This window comes from Camelus bactrianus, chromosome 13, assembly GCF_048773025.1.
Source record: "Camelus bactrianus isolate YW-2024 breed Bactrian camel chromosome 13, ASM4877302v1, whole genome shotgun sequence".
Classification (NCBI taxonomy): domain Eukaryota; kingdom Metazoa; phylum Chordata; class Mammalia; order Artiodactyla; family Camelidae; genus Camelus; species Camelus bactrianus.
In genome coordinates this window covers 79,548,365-79,563,353 of record NC_133551.1, presented here as the reverse complement: position 1 = coordinate 79,563,353, position 14,989 = coordinate 79,548,365, and the positions used below count along the sequence as shown (strand labels likewise).

The window sequence follows — 14,989 nt, the reverse complement described above, 5'->3', positions numbered from 1 at the left end:
CACCAAGCCAAGGGCCCCAGGGCCAACTCAGTGGTCATCTGAGGGGAACAGATGTGTCCGAAAAACACTCTTAAGAGCATGAAGATTTCATGTCTTGTCCCAGGGGGCTCCCCTCTCTCTCCACCAGTGCACAAACAGCCGTGATGAGCACCGCTCTGAGCTGTCCAGAGGTGGGGCGGAGGCCTAATGAGGGAGGCTGTGAGTTGCCAAGTGTGCGCTGCACTGGGGCCCAACCCCCAGTGGATCTCTGGTGCTCGGACTGCAGCCTTTCTCACCTAAGCTACACAGACACACATGTGCACACGTATACACACAGGGGCACTCAAGCAGAGGAATGAGAAAAGAATACAGCTTTGCAATCAGACAGGGCTTTGGCCCAGCTCTCTGGCTCACTCTGATCTTGGGCAAACACCGGATCAACCCAAGTCTGTGCCCTAAAATCGGCACCCTCGGGCCAGCCCCAAAGAGCAGCTGACCTCATCTATGGTGCCACCCTTGCCTACAACACACACCACCAGCCTGGGCAGGCGCGGTGCACAGCAACACCCTCTCGAAACTGCCTGCTACAGGCGAGCACTCAGGAGGAGGTGCCCTCAGGAGAGCTGCGCTGCGGAGGGCAGCGGGGCCACGTGCAGCAGGAAGCACCCCCGTCCCTGCCCGACCCACTGAACCCACTCACCTCGAGGATGAAGGGCAGCACCGGGATGAAGGTGCCCGTGCTCTCCGAGAGCAGCGTCAGGGCACGCACACAGTGCATGCGCAGCGGGTAGAAGCGGGCGGTGGGGACCAGCCTGGGAACGTGGGAGGTGGGAGTGAAGAGGCCCCAGCCTCACAGACCCCCCAAACTAGCCTCACCCTCTTGGCCCAGCTGCCCCTGACCCCTCCCAACCCATGGGGCTCCAGCCTCCTCCCCATCAGGGTCAGCAGACACCCCTGCCCACCCGACAGAAAAGGGCAGGACAAGAGGCCTCAACTGCAGTCCCAGCTTTAAGGACCTGCCTCCTTGCTCAGTGATTGGGGTAGGGGACACCCAGCCTGGCTATTAACTCAATTTCATTTCAGTGCATGAGGCAGCGAGGCAGCAGGTGGCAGAGTCACTCATTCAAGCCTGTCTTTCTTCCCTTCAGGAGGACAGGAACGCCCTCTCCTGGCCACAGGTGGCTCCTCCAGTCTCTGCCCCCAGAGACAGATGCTGAATGTTCACACCAGACCTGCTCTATCCCGGACACCCATGCAGGTAAACTCAAACTCCCTTCAAACTGCACACAGAGTCACAGGAATGCACGAGTGTCTGCATCCCAGACTAGGGCACTAGGAGGCGTTCACATCACAGGCAACTGAGAAACGCAGCTGACAATGATTCTGGGACATTCTCACACCCTGGGCACAGGGTTAGGGTCACGCAGCCTCACTCCCAGCCCTTCTAAGGTTCTTTCAAGTCAGACCCCCACTCCCTGGAGGCCCCAGCCACCAGGAATACTGGCCAGACCCTCCTGGCCCTCCAGGATGCCTCCTCGTAAAACTCTGACCCTTCTGTGACCTCTAGGACAGCCTCCTGCAACCTTGTCCCCAGACGGCCCTGTGTAACCCTGGCCTTGACCTCTTTCGGCCCTCAGGGGGCCCTGACTCACTTGATGCAGCCAATGATAACCTGGGAAAGGGGGTAGATCAACGGCCGGAGAGCTTCACTTGGGCAGATGGTGCTGAGCGCGCGGCACCACAGGTAGAGGCAGTGCACAAACTGCCAGTTGTATACTGACTGGTACGTCTCCTGCGCAGAGTGAAGTGGACCTTCGGGTCAGCCACCCACCGGTCCCCTCCTCCCACTCCCACAGCCCCCACCAAGGCGCTGAGTTGCCTCTCCCAGGAGTCCCCAGGCCCGCAGTGGGTCAGCTCTCGGGCTCCCCACCCCACAAGCCCCGCTGCACACCTTCCTGCGCGTGGTCATAGCGTTGCGCAGGTGGACGGCAAGCTGGCGGATGTAGAGGAAGGCGTGCTGGTAGGTGATGCCAGTGTCCAGGGCCAGCAGCTCCGCCAAGGTCCGCTGCATGAAGCTGATGAGTGGCAGGGCGCTGGGGGAGGTGAACTTGCAGTTCCTCACGTACATGATGTACATTTGCTGCCGAGACACCCACGGTGAGAGCCACCTCTGAGCTCCCAGGGCCCTGTGCCCCACTGCCCAGCTCCACGCCACCACCAGACACCTGGGCCTTTCCCACAGAGCTGGCCTCAGCAGGAATAACAGCCATGTCTGCTACAGACCCCTCCCCTAAACAACACCTGATGCTGGGGCCCCCGACTGCTGCTCAGTCTCCGCATGTGTGCACCCACCAGCCTCGGGCACAGAGAAGGGTCTCACAGGGGGGCCAGGTACCCAAGGGGCAGCAAGCTGCAGCATGAATAACCGTGGGAATAGGCAAGGACCAGGAGGGAAGGGGACAGAGAAGCCCCTGCCGTGTGCCAGGCGACACAGGAAGCTCCAGGGATGTGGGGCAGGCCACCCCGGCTTAAGAGCCAGGCAGCAGGATCCCTGTCCTTCTCTATGCCCCATGTCCTTGTCCACTGAGGGGAGAGCTGGGCGGAGCAGTCCACGTGGAGCCGCAGGGGGACCAAGGGCTCCCGTCCCACCCCCCACTTCTGGGGGGAAACCATGGCGAGGGCCTAGGTCTGCCCAGGGTCATAGTGCCTACAAGGAGCACAAACCGCAAGGCAGCCTGCCCAGCCCTAAGATGAGACTTAACCCAGACCCCGATGGACAGCCTCAGGAGCACCACTACCTTGAGGACAGGGCTCAGGAAGGCGTCTTTCTTGTGCCGGCAGACCTTGATGAGGACCAGGAAGGCCAGCACTCGCAGCGTCTCCTCACCCGTGCTCCACAGGACCACCATCCTCTGCAGAGACTAGGCGTCAGTGCCTGTCCCCGCCTCCCCAAGCCCCACCACACTTGAAGACAGCGCCCCAAAGTGCCCCAGGGAGACCCACAAGTTAGAGCTCAATCCAGGAGAAGCAAAAACGGGAAACAGAGCACACTGCCCCTCCTAAAGGCCTCATGGGAAAAACTGACCTCTACCAGGCACATGTATACACACGCGCGTCAGAAAGCTCACACACACACACACACACCCTCACACACACACCCTCACACACACACCACCAGAGGAGCTGGTCCTCATGTGACTGGGCTGTGCTGCCCTGAGGATGCTGCCGGGACAGAGCCCGGGAGGGGATGCCATCTGCGCGCTGGCTGGCAGCGGGGCCAACTCTGGACGGTGTACCTTGAGCAGCATGCGGCACTGCTTGGGGAAGGTCAGGTAGTAGAGCACGGAGCTGCTGATGTGCTGGAGGACAGCCGCTGCGACTGTCACCTCTGCCACACAGGCCACCAGCTGAGGAAGCAGGAGAGGTCAGCGAGGCCCACATACGAGAGAGGCCTGGACCAGTGGACCCAGCCAGACACCCGCATGACCCAGCAGGCCCTGCCCCCCCAAGAGCTGCACCTGTACGACAGAGCTCAGGTAAGCTTTGATGTCCAGCCGGAGCTTCCCCCACAGTGGGCTGCTGGACGGCGACAGCACCCTGCAGAGAGAACACACCCAGCCCATCCAAGTGAGCACCACAGCTCAGACCCTAGGCTGCCGGGAGGCAGGGGTAAGCCCCAAGCCACGTCCCTTCCAAGACACAGTGTCCAGGGCACATGTGGTAAGACCACCCATCTTTCCCACAAAAAGGCCAGGGGCCCTTCCAGTGAACCGACAAGGGAGATGCACCAGGACTCTCTGAAGGGTGGCCCACACCTATGCCTGAGGAGGGGTACCACCAAGTCCCAAGCCCCCCTACAGGCCACCCCACCCAGCCAGAGGGCTGACTGTCCCCCTAGTCTGAGCCCAGAGCCAGAGTCCCAGAGGGTCCTGTGGCCTCCAGCTCCCTCCACCACTCAGGCACCTACACTCTGCAGTCTTGGGTCTAACCCTGTCATCCCTTGGCCCACAAGTGCCTTAAAAGACATCTACGTTTCAGCAATAATGGCTAATGCTCCTCGAAGTTTCTCAAAGGCGTCACCCCTCAACATTCATGGAACTCAGCACATAGCAGGTGCTCATTAAATCTGCTGATGTGTGAAGAACAAAGGGCAAGGGCCCCTGGAAGTCCTTCATCGGCTGGCACCAGCTGCTGAGCACCCAGGGCTGCGACCCAGGAAGCAGCGCTGTTTCTTCCCCAAGCCCACCGTCCTTCATGGTGACCACCCTTCCCAGTGCAGCCGCCCCCAAGGGAGCCCACTCCCAGGCAACGCCAGCACCATGCGCACTGCCTGTCCCCTCCATTGGCCAGTCCCTCAGCTTCCCCATTCCCTTCACACAGAGCCACCTCCACGTGGCCACACCTTCCTGACCCATCAGTCCAGCCCTGACCATGCCCACCAGGCCCAGGTACTCCCATCTTCAAGTCCACTGCCTTCTCAGCCTCCCCTTCAGGTGGCCACAGCAGAACCTCACCCTGGAGCCTTCTTTTCCCTTTTGAAAGGTCGTCTGGGGTGAGTTTGATCCTCTGGGCCCTTACTGCTTCCAGGTCATGTGGCTATAAGCTCCTCTGACCCCAATGTAGTCCCCAGGTCACAAAACGTCTGCTGCTCCTCCCTCTCCTCTGAAGACCTTCCACAGCCTTCTCAGCTCAATCTACTTCTAACATAGCAGTCAGGGTTCTCAAACCCCGCAAGTACCAGGCCCCTGCCAGACACAACACACACGCCAGCCACAGAGCAGAGAGCAGGGAGAGTAGATGAGACTTACTTGTCCAGAGAGGAAGGAAGAGAACCCTGAACTGGGAAGGTAGGGGAAGAGAGCCTACAAGCACACACTCTATGGCCCCTAAGGGATTCTGAGCAGAGTAGAAACGAAGAAGGAGGAGGGATGGGGCTCCGAGTGCCCAGCCTCTCCCAAGAGCTCCACAGAGAGCCTGGCTCTGTCCTCAACATCCCTCTGTACCAGGTGGGTCTGGAGGGGGCCACCAGGTCCCAAGGCATCTGCCTTCCCCAGGGCAGGACCCTGACCATGTCTCCCCATTCTACCCTCTTCCCTCTTACCTGCTGCTGTCCTTTGGGGCTTTTCCAAACAGCAGCTTCTGGAGACAGCCAAAGAGATCTCTGATGCAGAAGGTGACCAGAGCATTGAACACTGCAATGAGGGGACCAGAGATGCCACTCACAGGACAGAAGATGAAACAGAGAGCCCGCATCTGGGGTCCCCTCACCCTAGCTCACCAGCACTGTCTGTGACCTGGAATTTGCTGCCCTCAGCACCTTCCTGGTCTCCTTGGGTGGTGGCCACGGCTGCTCGGAACGCCTGCACAACTTCATGGAGCAGCTTTGGAGTCAGGTGCTGCTAAAGGGGCAAGAGGACCCAGAACGCTGGGGGAGCAGCAGGCTGTGCTGGGGAGAGCGAGAGCAGCAAGCTGGGGCCCTACCTAGGAACCTGCTCCGTGAGAGAAAGGCTCCCTTGCCCACATCCCCAGACAAAGAACAGAGACGGGGGCAGTGTTACTGAGCCGTGTGCAGGGAACAAAAAGAGTCCAGAATCCTCCTGGAAGGGCCATGGAGGGGGCACTGAGAAAGCCAGCTCCAAGTGGTATCTGGAGTTCTCCCTTTCTGTCCTTTCTTTTCCCTGCAGAAACCACTGCAAGGCCTGCAGAAGATGGGCCCTGGCTCCCCCAACTAACAAAGGCACAGAGAGTATGCCCACAGTGGATGGCAGGATCCCTGGAGAAAAACTGAGCGGAAGGAAGCAGGTGGAGCCCCTAGTCTCTGAGTGAAAGACAGAATGCAGTTCTGAACCCTCCTAGCACGCAGGGAAACCTGTGAGATGCTTCTGAGCTGAATGGGACACTAGGGCCAGGGCTCAGAGAAGGGGTCCTCTCATCCGCACAGCCCCAGGTCACTGAAATGAGGTAAGGGCAGGCTCCTGAGGGCGAGGGGCGGGGTCAGCTGCCCACCCCACGCCACTTCTCACCTTTGCTGCCTGCTTCCATCTCTCAACCATGGCAAGGGTCACAGGGACAGAATCCCTCCTCTTCCCCATAGGTCCTCTGGGGACCCTGTCGTCCTCCTCCTCATCTTCCTCCTCCTCACTTGCTTCCTGCACCAGATGCAGAGGGCCAGGCTGGACAGGATGTAGAGGCCACAAATATGCCCCTGCCCCCGACCCAACTGTGCACAAGATCTCACCTCCAGTGTGTTTGGCAGGGAGTGGAGTCGCTCCTCTTCATCCTCAGAGCTGTCTGAATCACTAAAGTTCAGCAGGCTCTGGTCATTTTCCTGCAAGAACTTGTAGAACTCGGGGTCTTTGTCCTTCAGCCGAGAAAGCTGGTCCTTGTGCTCAGACGCACGGCCCTTACGCTGGCTGAGGAAGTGGGGGTGATCAAGTCTGAGTGGCAGGTAGAGTCAAGAAAGGAGGCTGAGGGGTGAGGCTTCCTGTCCTCCTCGCTATCAGCTCACCGTCCTCTTCGGAGAATCTGTGAGGGTTAGTCCCCTCCCTTCGCAACAGCTCCCAATAACCAAGGCAGGGGGGTTTCCAGAGAGTAAGTTTTCTGCAGATCTCTCTCTCCTCCAAAACGCAGACTCCTACATCCAACAGCCTCTCTATATGTATGTTTCAAAGCACACGTTTCAAACCCAACACAGACAACGCAGAACTTGCAGTTTCCCCCCAACCTTGCTCTACCCACACCCTGCTCTATCTCAGCTGTTGCTAACTCCACCTTTCAGAGGAAAGATGAACTTCTCTTTGTCTCTCACACCCAGCATGCCATGTGTCACGAGATCTCATCATCAGTACTTTCAAAACCTCTCATGACTCCTCTCAAATCAGCAGCCTCTCTCAGTTCGCTCGTCATCCCCTGCTGCTTACAACCTGTTCTCAGCACAGCAACCCAGGGGACCCTTGCAGAACACTATGGATCACGTGACATTACTTCACTACTCAAAGCCCTGGGATAACTTCCCATTGCACTAGGATAGCATACAAATAGTCTACAAGATCCCGCCCCATCATTACTCCTCCAGATTCACCTCTTCCTACTCTCCCCCTCATTCCTGCCACAGCCATGCTCACCTCTGTGGAAGGCTCACTCTCACCTCAGGACCTTTACTCCTGCTGCCAGAAACACAGAGACATTCCTCCCCTACCGTTACACAGTTTGCTCCCTCAGGTTTTGCTCAATCATCACCTCCTTAAATGGTCTTACTCTACTTAACGCTGCAGCAGACGCTCCCAGCTGTGCTCCCTGTTCCTCTAGCTCTTTCTGCTTTCCCTTCCTGTCTGCAGCAATTACGTGTTCTACCATACTACATACTGTGATTTACCCAACACTAGGCAAGCTCCCCTAGACCAAAAAGGAATACCGTACCCCAACGCTTGCCCAACACCTGAATGACCTGGCACAGAGCAGGCACCCCGTAAGCACCGGATGGAAGAATAAACAAGCCAAAGGGTCTGGGGATGGGGTCAGAAGTCCACAAACCTCAGTCCAGAGGCCCCAAGAGTGGTCAGCAGCCCTGGGGTGTAAAGGGCCAGGACGATTATGGGAATTCTGCTTACACACGCTCCACTTACCTAGCAAAAGGGGTCCCGCCTGGCCCACCCAAACTCCGCACGTCTCCGCGCGCCGCCCGCGTCTCCGCTTCTGGGGCTCCTTCGGGCTCGGATTCGGATTCAGAATCAAAGCCCGAGGCCAGGAACTCGTCCACCGTCAGCTCCGCCAGGCGTCTGCGGGCCATGCCGTCAGGGTCACTCCTCCCAGCCAGCCCGATGTGCCCTAGCCCTGCCGCCCCAGGAACACAGAGAGGCGCAAGGGGAGCCCCTCTGGATGCAAGCGTCCGCCCGGAGGCCAGATCGGATCGCGCCCAACTCACCGTTTGCGGCTCCGCGCCGCCGCCATGGCTGCCGGACCACAACGTGCGCTCCACTTCCGGCCCCATCAGGCCGTGCGCTAGGCGCACTTCCTGCAGACCGGTCCCGCCCCTGGCCCCGCCCCGCCGCGCCCCGCCGGGTGGCTTTACGGTTCTTCCATCATAGCTGCGGCGGCATCCAGGCGGGAGGGCGCGTTCAAAGCTCTCGTTAAGCGAGAGGCGCTGGGGCTCCCAGGGTGGCACGCGGGATGCGAGCCCCTGGAACGGGCCTGGTTCAGTCACGGGTCCCGCACGCTTCCGCTGAAGGACAGGCTGCAGAGCTCGAGAACATGGCAGGACTGGGTAGGGCGGAATTCTGCTGTGCTGCTCACAAATCTGTGACCTTCTCCAAAAAAAGACACTAATAACGACACCAGCCTGGGGGAAGGTGGGGCTGGGGGCCCCAGGGCTCTGTGGACACGTGCCTGTGAGGATATCAATGCGTCAACCACGGAAAGAATGCATGAGGGGAAAACAGGCTCTGCTATACAAAGAGCTCTTACAAATCAATAATAAAAAGCCAACGATCTAGTAGAAAAAGCAAACGAAAACAGAAGTAGCGACGCTATAGATGGGCAGATAAACGACATTCTGGTAAGAGTCAGACGCTGAGAGCTGCTTCCATTTCACTAGACAGTCCCATAGCACCTGGGCTGGCAGCACTGCTCCTGAAGCCAGTTTGGCCAAATCTCCCTGAAAGAGGACGCTTGATAGATACTTAAGTCCAGCGAGTCCTGTGCTGGGAACTCATCTACGAACACCTCTGCCTAAGTCCCCAGGCAGGCCCAGGGACAGGGACAGCCACTTTTTCTCTGCCCTGTCTGTGGAACAAAGGGCAGGTGTAAAGGCCCAGAGGCTGGAAGGCTGCCTTGGGGAAGCAAGGAGATGGAGACGCCAACCCATGCCCTCCCCTCCCCCTTCTCGCCTACTGGCCGGGGTCGGCCAGATCCCAAGACAGAGGGTCCCATAGCCCTCAGGGCATGCGCCCCACCCACTCCCGCTCCACAGCCAGCGTCCAGATCAAGGCCAGAGGGGCAAAGGGGCCTGCGTGGGATCACAGGGAGGCCGGCAGACGGGCCCGGGGCTGGCTCAGGCCCCACGGCATCACTTGGGGCCTTTCGGCCTCCAGGAGATGCGGGACCCTAGGGGAGGGGAGGGGAGACATCTGGCACGAGTTGACGTGGGTGGAAGGTCCGGGAGGCTTCTTGAAGATAGACGGCGGGTGGGCCCCGGGGGGCTTCCTGGAGGAGGAGGCGGACCGAGCGCCGAGAAACATTGGAAGGATTCCTGCGCTACGCAGCGTCCCCGAAGCCGCAGGGGAGCGCGGGAGGAGAGACGGGCGGCGCCGAGAAACAGCGGCTGCTGGCTAGCGGCGGGAGAGAGGGACTCCGAGCCGGCCGCCACCGCCGAGCAGGCCTCCAGCCGTCCGGCTTCTGTTCCTCTGTGCGTCCTCCGCGGATCGGCGGCGGGCCGGCGGCCGAGCCCATGCAGCCGCGCAGCGAGCGCCCAGCCGGCAGGACGCAAAGTCCGGAGCACGGCAGTCCGGGGCCCGCGCCTGAGGCGCCGCCGCCGCCGCCGCCGCCGCAGCCGCCAGCGTGAGTGGGCCGGGGGTGCTGAGGGCCGCGACTGACCGGGGCCCGGGGGGAGGGAGGGGGCGGGGCGCCGACCCTGGCAGGCTGCCCGGAGGGGGCGACCTCGCGCCCCTCAGGCTCGGTCTGCCCGCGGAGGGTCCAGCCCACCTCCGTGTCCGTGCACACAGCGGGCGCGGGGCAGGGCGTCCCGAGGTGGCTCTTCCCGGAGGCTCCGTCCTCTCCCGCCGCCCTTGAATTACGGCCGCGCCGCTCAAAGACTTGGGCGGCATGTCTGCATGATGGGGCGGGGAAGTCAAGAGAGGTCACACCTGCTGTCGGTGTGGCGGTCCGCCTCAGAGCCACCGGACAGTATGGACCAGTTCACTTCGTTCACTTGCTTGTACGTATGCCCAGCCCGTGTCGAGGACAGCGGACAGCGGGGGAGCACGGGAAGGGTGGCTAGCGATGGACAGACAGCCCAGTCCCGAGCAGGGCCTAGAGAGGCTGTTTCTTACTGAGGCGCCTGGGCAGAGGGGAGTGTGGTGCCTGAGGAGGGGTCGTGGCAGAGGAAGCTGTACAGATTCAACAGTCGGATCCTGTGTAGGATCCGACCTCACGCGGGGAGCAGGTGGGGAGCAAAGTCTCGTTGGACTCCGAGGAGGTTCCCTGGACGTGAGGGAGCAGAGCCGGGTGGAGCCTGCAGCAGGGGAGGTCCAGCAAGGGCACTGGTCCTTGACGGAAGCCTGGTATGGGCTGCTGGGCGGAAGGTGGCTTCCGGGGTACCTGGCCCTGCCCAGGGTCTCAGGGGTGAGTGAGCAGCTCCCTGCGGAGTACACCCTGACCTGGCACTGCCCGTCTACAGCCCCGAGGCAGAGCGTGCCCGTCCCCGGCAGCCTCGGCCCACAGCCCCCATGGAGGGTGCGATGCAGCTGCTGAGCCGCGAGGGCCACACTGTATCCCACAACTCCAAGCGGCACTACCACGATGCCTTCGTGGCCATGAGCCGCATGCGGCAGCGGGGCCTCCTGTGTGACATCGTCCTGCACGTGGCCGCCAAGGAGATCCGGGCACACAAGGTGGTGCTGGCCTCCTGCAGCCCTTACTTCCACGCCATGTTCACAAGCAAGTACCGCCCCACCAGGTCTGGGCATTTGGGGGACTCTGCACTTTTCCGGGGTGGGGACCAGCCTGACCCGCTGTCCCCACAGATGAGATGAGTGAGAGCCGACAGACGCACGTGACACTGCATGACATCGACCCTCAGGCCTTGGACCAGCTGGTGCAGTTTGCTTACACGGCTGAGATCGTGGTGGGCGAAGGCAATGTGCAGGTGAGGCTGCCCCCAACTCATGTCTCACACCTCCACCGTACCTTGTGCCTCTGCTCTCCCCACACCCCCAGCATCCCTTCACTCCCTCACATCCCATTTCTCTATCCCTGCTCCCTGGCCCTCTCTCTCACCTTGTCCCACAGACTCTGCTTCCGGCCGCCAGCCTCCTGCAGCTGAATGGCGTCCGTGACGCCTGCTGCAAGTTCCTGCTGAGTCAGCTCGACCCTTCCAACTGTCTGGGCATCCGGGGCTTCGCCGACACACACTCGTGCAGCGACCTGCTCAAGGCGGCACACAGGTACGTGCTGCAGCACTTCGTGGACGTGGCCAAGACCGAGGAGTTCATGCTGTTGCCGCTGAAGCAGGTAACGTACCAGCTGGGGCACAGCCTGGACCCTGACCCAATCTCTGGACCCCAGAACCAGCCCTGGTCCCCTGGCCCCTATCACCTGGGCTCTTAAGACCTAGTCCTTTGTCCCTCAACCTTTATCCCCAGACTCTGATGTAAGTTCCAGCCCCACCGCCCATCCCCTGTGCACCCCTCCCCACACCATGCCCATTTTCTAACCCCACCCAAGCCTTCACTTTCATCCCTGACTCCATCCTGTCCTGATCATATGCCTGCCTACAACCCCCACTCCCTGGTTCCATGTCCCCAGGATTGCCTTGGGACTAGGCCTCCAAGAACTGGATCTGTGGCTCCTGACCCTGTTTGGCCCCTCCTCATAGGAACACTGGGCCCCCGTTGGACTCTCCCTCCCAGGCACCTTCAGGGCTCCATGGGCCCCCAAGACCCTCCCCAGATCTCAGGTCTGAGGGTCCCCACCCCCAGGTGCTGGAACTGGTCTCTAGCGACAGTCTGAACGTGCCTTCAGAGGAGGATGTCTACCGTGCCGTCCTAAGCTGGGTCAAGCACGATGTGGATGCCCGGAGGCAGCACGTCCCTCGGGTGAGGCCAGGCCCTGGAGGGCCCGATGGTGCTTGGGAGGGAGCGCGGTGCCTGGCCTCTTCAGTATCTAGAGACACCGCAGGGGTGATGCAAGCACGTGTCCCGAGGAAGATCTAGGGTGTCTGAGGGGATCTTAGGGCTGGAGCCTGCTGCCTGACTGTTGCGTCCACACCCCAGCTGATGAAGTGTGTACGCCTGCCCCTGCTGAGCCGGGACTTCCTGCTGGGCCACGTGGACGCCGAGAGCCTGGTGCGGCACCACCCGGACTGCAAGGACCTGCTCATCGAGGCTCTCAAGTTCCACCTGTTGCCCGAGCAGAGGGGCGTCCTGGGCACCAGCCGCACCCGGCCCCGGCGCTGTGAGGGTGCCGGCCCTGTGCTATTTGCCGTGGGTACGCCCACCTGTCCTGTTCTGTCTCACCGTCCCCTCTATCCCTGCCCCACGTCCTCTACCCAGGAGCCCCGCACAAGCCCACCCCACCCTGTGCCGGTTACATCCTGCACTCACACCATTCCCTGTGGTATGACCCACTCACCAATCGCCGTCCTCACCTACCCTTGGAGCCCCCAGACCCTTGACCTCAAGGTGTGCTAGTGCCCCCTAGCCCACGGCCTCCATGGGCCCTCGTCCTGCCCCGTCACACGCCCCTCCCTAGGTGGTGGGAGCCTATTCGCCATCCACGGGGACTGTGAAGCATACGACACGCGCACAGACCGGTGGCATGTGGTGGCCTCCATGTCGACACGCCGGGCCCGGGTGGGTGTGGCCGCAGTCGGGAACCGGCTGTACGCCGTGGGCGGGTAAGAGTGGAGGCTGGTCTCGGGTCAGGGGCTTGGTGTGGACCCACTGAGCCAGCCCTGACCAGCAGTGGACCCTTCCCCTAGTTATGATGGGACTTCAGACCTGGCCACCGTAGAGTCCTATGACCCTGTGACCAACACTTGGCAGCCTGAGGTGTCCATGGGCACGAGGCGCAGCTGCCTGGGTGTGGCTTCCCTGCACGGACTCCTATATGCAGCAGGTGGCTACGATGGGGCCTCTTGCCTCAACAGGTAGTAGCCGGGGTCAGGGCTGGGTGGCCTTTCAGGGTTGGCTCAGCAGGTGTGGCTGCATCAGGACTGCAGAGGTCCTGCCTGAGGGGAGCCGAGAGGGACCCTGCCTCAGTCAAGTCACCAAGGTCCCCTATGCCTCTTCACCTGTGCCACCCCAGCTGCCCCTTTCCTCTTGGGTCCTTCGCAGCAGGGCAGGGGCTGGGCCCGGGGGGACCCTCATCCAACATCATGCAGGCAGCCCATGGCCCGTGCCTACCCAGCAGGCACCGCTTCCTGCTCCAGTGGGACTCTGGAGTTGGTCTCACTGACAGCCTAGCACAGAATTTTAGTTGTTCCTCAGGGGAGGGCAGGTCTTGGGGCCAGGACAGCCTTTCTGCCACTGCTCAAGGTCAGCGGCGGTCCTGGTGTCTGCAGTGCCGAGCGCTACGACCCCCTGACGGGAACATGGACTTCCATTGCCGCCATGAGCACCCGGAGGCGATATGTGCGCGTGGCCATGCTTGGTGGGTGACTGCTTCGCGTAGCGCCCAGCCCAGGGGCCCCGCACACAGCGCAGGTGCACCATGGGTGCATTGGCTCCTTGCAGATGGGAACCTGTATGCGGTGGGCGGTTACGACAGCTCTTCACACCTGGCTACCGTGGAGAAGTATGAGCCCCAGGTGTGAAACGCCTCAATCACATATCCCCGTTCCCCAGAGCAGCTTGAGGTCATCACTCTCTGGCCACCCCCATCCCCTAGTTGGTCACACTCTGTCCTATGTCCACTCTGTCCCACAGACATCCCGCCCTAGAGTAGAGGTCTGCACGTGGATGTGGAGGGAGGCTGGTAGTGAGTCTGCCTCCAGCCCGTGTCCCTCCCCGCAGGTGAACTCATGGACACCGGTAGCCTCCATGCTGAGCCGGCGCAGCTCTGCCGGCGTGGCGGTGCTGGAGGGGGCCCTCTACGTGGCTGGCGGCAATGACGGCACCAGCTGCCTCAACTCTGTGGAGAGATACAGCCCCAAGGCGGGCGCCTGGGAGAGTGTGGCCCCCATGAACATCCGAAGGTGCGTCACCACCACAGCGATGTGCATGGCCCACACGAACAGATGTGGCCCACAGACCCCTGCACAGCGTGCCCCCACCTCCTTCCATGTCTCCCCCTCCAGCGCCCCGCCCCTGGGGCTCCACTTCAGGCCCCGCCCCCTCCCTCTCCCCCAGCCTCACCCCCAACCCCACCCCGTCCGCCCTGCCCCCAGGAGCACGCACGACCTGGTGGCCATGGACGGCTGGCTTTACGCCGTGGGGGGCAACGACGGTAGTTCCAGCCTCAACTCCATCGAGAAGTACAACCCGAGGACCAATAAGTGGGTGGCCGCGTCCTGCATGTTCACGCGGCGCAGCAGCGTGGGCGTGGCGGTGCTCGAGCTACTCAACTTCCCGCCGCCCTCTTCGCCCACGCTGTCTGTGTCATCCACCAGCCTCTGACCCGAGGCGCTGCTGCACAGAGGTCCGACCACGGCCTCCCACGTGCCTTAAGCACCCCCTACCCCCTCAGGGCCCAGCGCCTCCCTCCCCTGCGTGTGGGAAGGGGCTCGGCCCCCAGGAGAGGCACCTCACATCCCACGCAGGCTGTCCAGGCTCTGCGTCGAGGCCTCCCGTGTCTCTGTTCCTTCCTCAGTGTTTGTGTGTGAGGTCTATTTATTTACTCGTTTATTTATTGATTGATGGTGAGCAGGCTGCAGCTACCAGTTTATACGTTTCCTCTTGAAGTGTTCTCTCTCTGGGACCAAGCTACCCTCCCAAGTGTCCTACCTGCTGGGAGCACTAGGGAGCAACAGGGTGGACACTGGCATTGCCCGTCAGTAAGGGGCCAACTTGGACTCTGCAGACCTGGAAGGACAGAGGGGTGATGCAGAGCAGTAATTGGGGGGGCTTTCTGAGCAGGTGCGGACCCCCTAGCCTGTGCTTTGCAGACCACCTCCGCCTCACCCGGCCAGGCACGTTCCCAGGGAGGGCACGAATTGGGCTTCCTTCCCCGGGCCGTGGTGTCTTTTCTCCATCCTGCACTGAGCTGGGCACACGGCCACCGCCGCAGACCCCACACAGCAATATGAGCCACTTGTACAATAAACATGTTTCTTGGGCTCTGTGGGCCTGTGGCTGAA

The 14,989-nt window shown here is 61.3% G+C and overlaps 2 protein-coding genes across 12 annotated transcripts in view; one reads left to right on the top strand and one right to left on the bottom strand.

Moving 5' to 3' along the window:
- Positions 1–9,322, bottom strand: part of NOC2L (NOC2 like nucleolar associated transcriptional repressor) — a 14,304-nt gene extending 4,982 nt beyond the window's left edge. For 2 of the 3 annotated variants that reach the window (XM_010957987.3, XM_074377791.1), the window contains exons 1-12: positions 7,904–9,322; positions 7,605–7,757; positions 6,218–6,392; positions 6,003–6,128; positions 5,258–5,378; positions 5,081–5,171; positions 3,498–3,576; positions 3,276–3,386; positions 2,778–2,891; positions 1,931–2,119; positions 1,632–1,771; positions 680–791 (exon numbers count right to left, since the gene is read on the bottom strand). In XM_010957987.3, coding sequence (XP_010956289.3) covers positions 680–791; positions 1,632–1,771; positions 1,931–2,119; positions 2,778–2,891; positions 3,276–3,386; positions 3,498–3,576; positions 5,081–5,171; positions 5,258–5,378; positions 6,003–6,128; positions 6,218–6,392; positions 7,605–7,757; positions 7,904–7,929 — 1,437 coding nt within the window. In that variant the 5' untranslated portion in view covers positions 7,930–9,322. The remainder of the gene's footprint in view (positions 1–679; positions 792–1,631; positions 1,772–1,930; positions 2,120–2,777; positions 2,892–3,275; positions 3,387–3,497; positions 3,577–5,080; positions 5,172–5,257; positions 5,379–6,002; positions 6,129–6,217; positions 6,393–7,604; positions 7,758–7,903) is intronic. The other variant, XM_074377790.1, reaches the window with a different exon arrangement.
- KLHL17 (kelch like family member 17) lies at positions 9,320–14,989 on the top strand. Of its 9 annotated transcripts, none has more exons than XM_074377792.1 (12): positions 9,320–9,534; positions 10,373–10,632; positions 10,719–10,840; positions 10,984–11,138; positions 11,570–11,789; positions 11,967–12,180; positions 12,445–12,589; positions 12,674–12,841; positions 13,256–13,344; positions 13,428–13,501; positions 13,707–13,888; positions 14,081–14,989. In XM_074377792.1, the coding sequence occupies exons 1-12, from the start codon at positions 9,425–9,427 to the stop codon at positions 14,307–14,309; spliced, it is 1,968 nt and encodes a 655-aa protein (XP_074233893.1). In that variant the 5' UTR covers positions 9,320–9,424; the 3' UTR covers positions 14,310–14,989. The 9 variants fall into 9 exon arrangements, 6 of the variants coding, with proteins under 6 accessions (XP_074233893.1, XP_074233894.1, XP_074233895.1 ...); XM_074377793.1 differs by having other exon boundaries at positions 10,984–11,205; positions 11,673–11,789; XM_010957988.3 differs by lacking the exon at positions 9,320–9,534 and adding an exon at positions 9,546–10,256.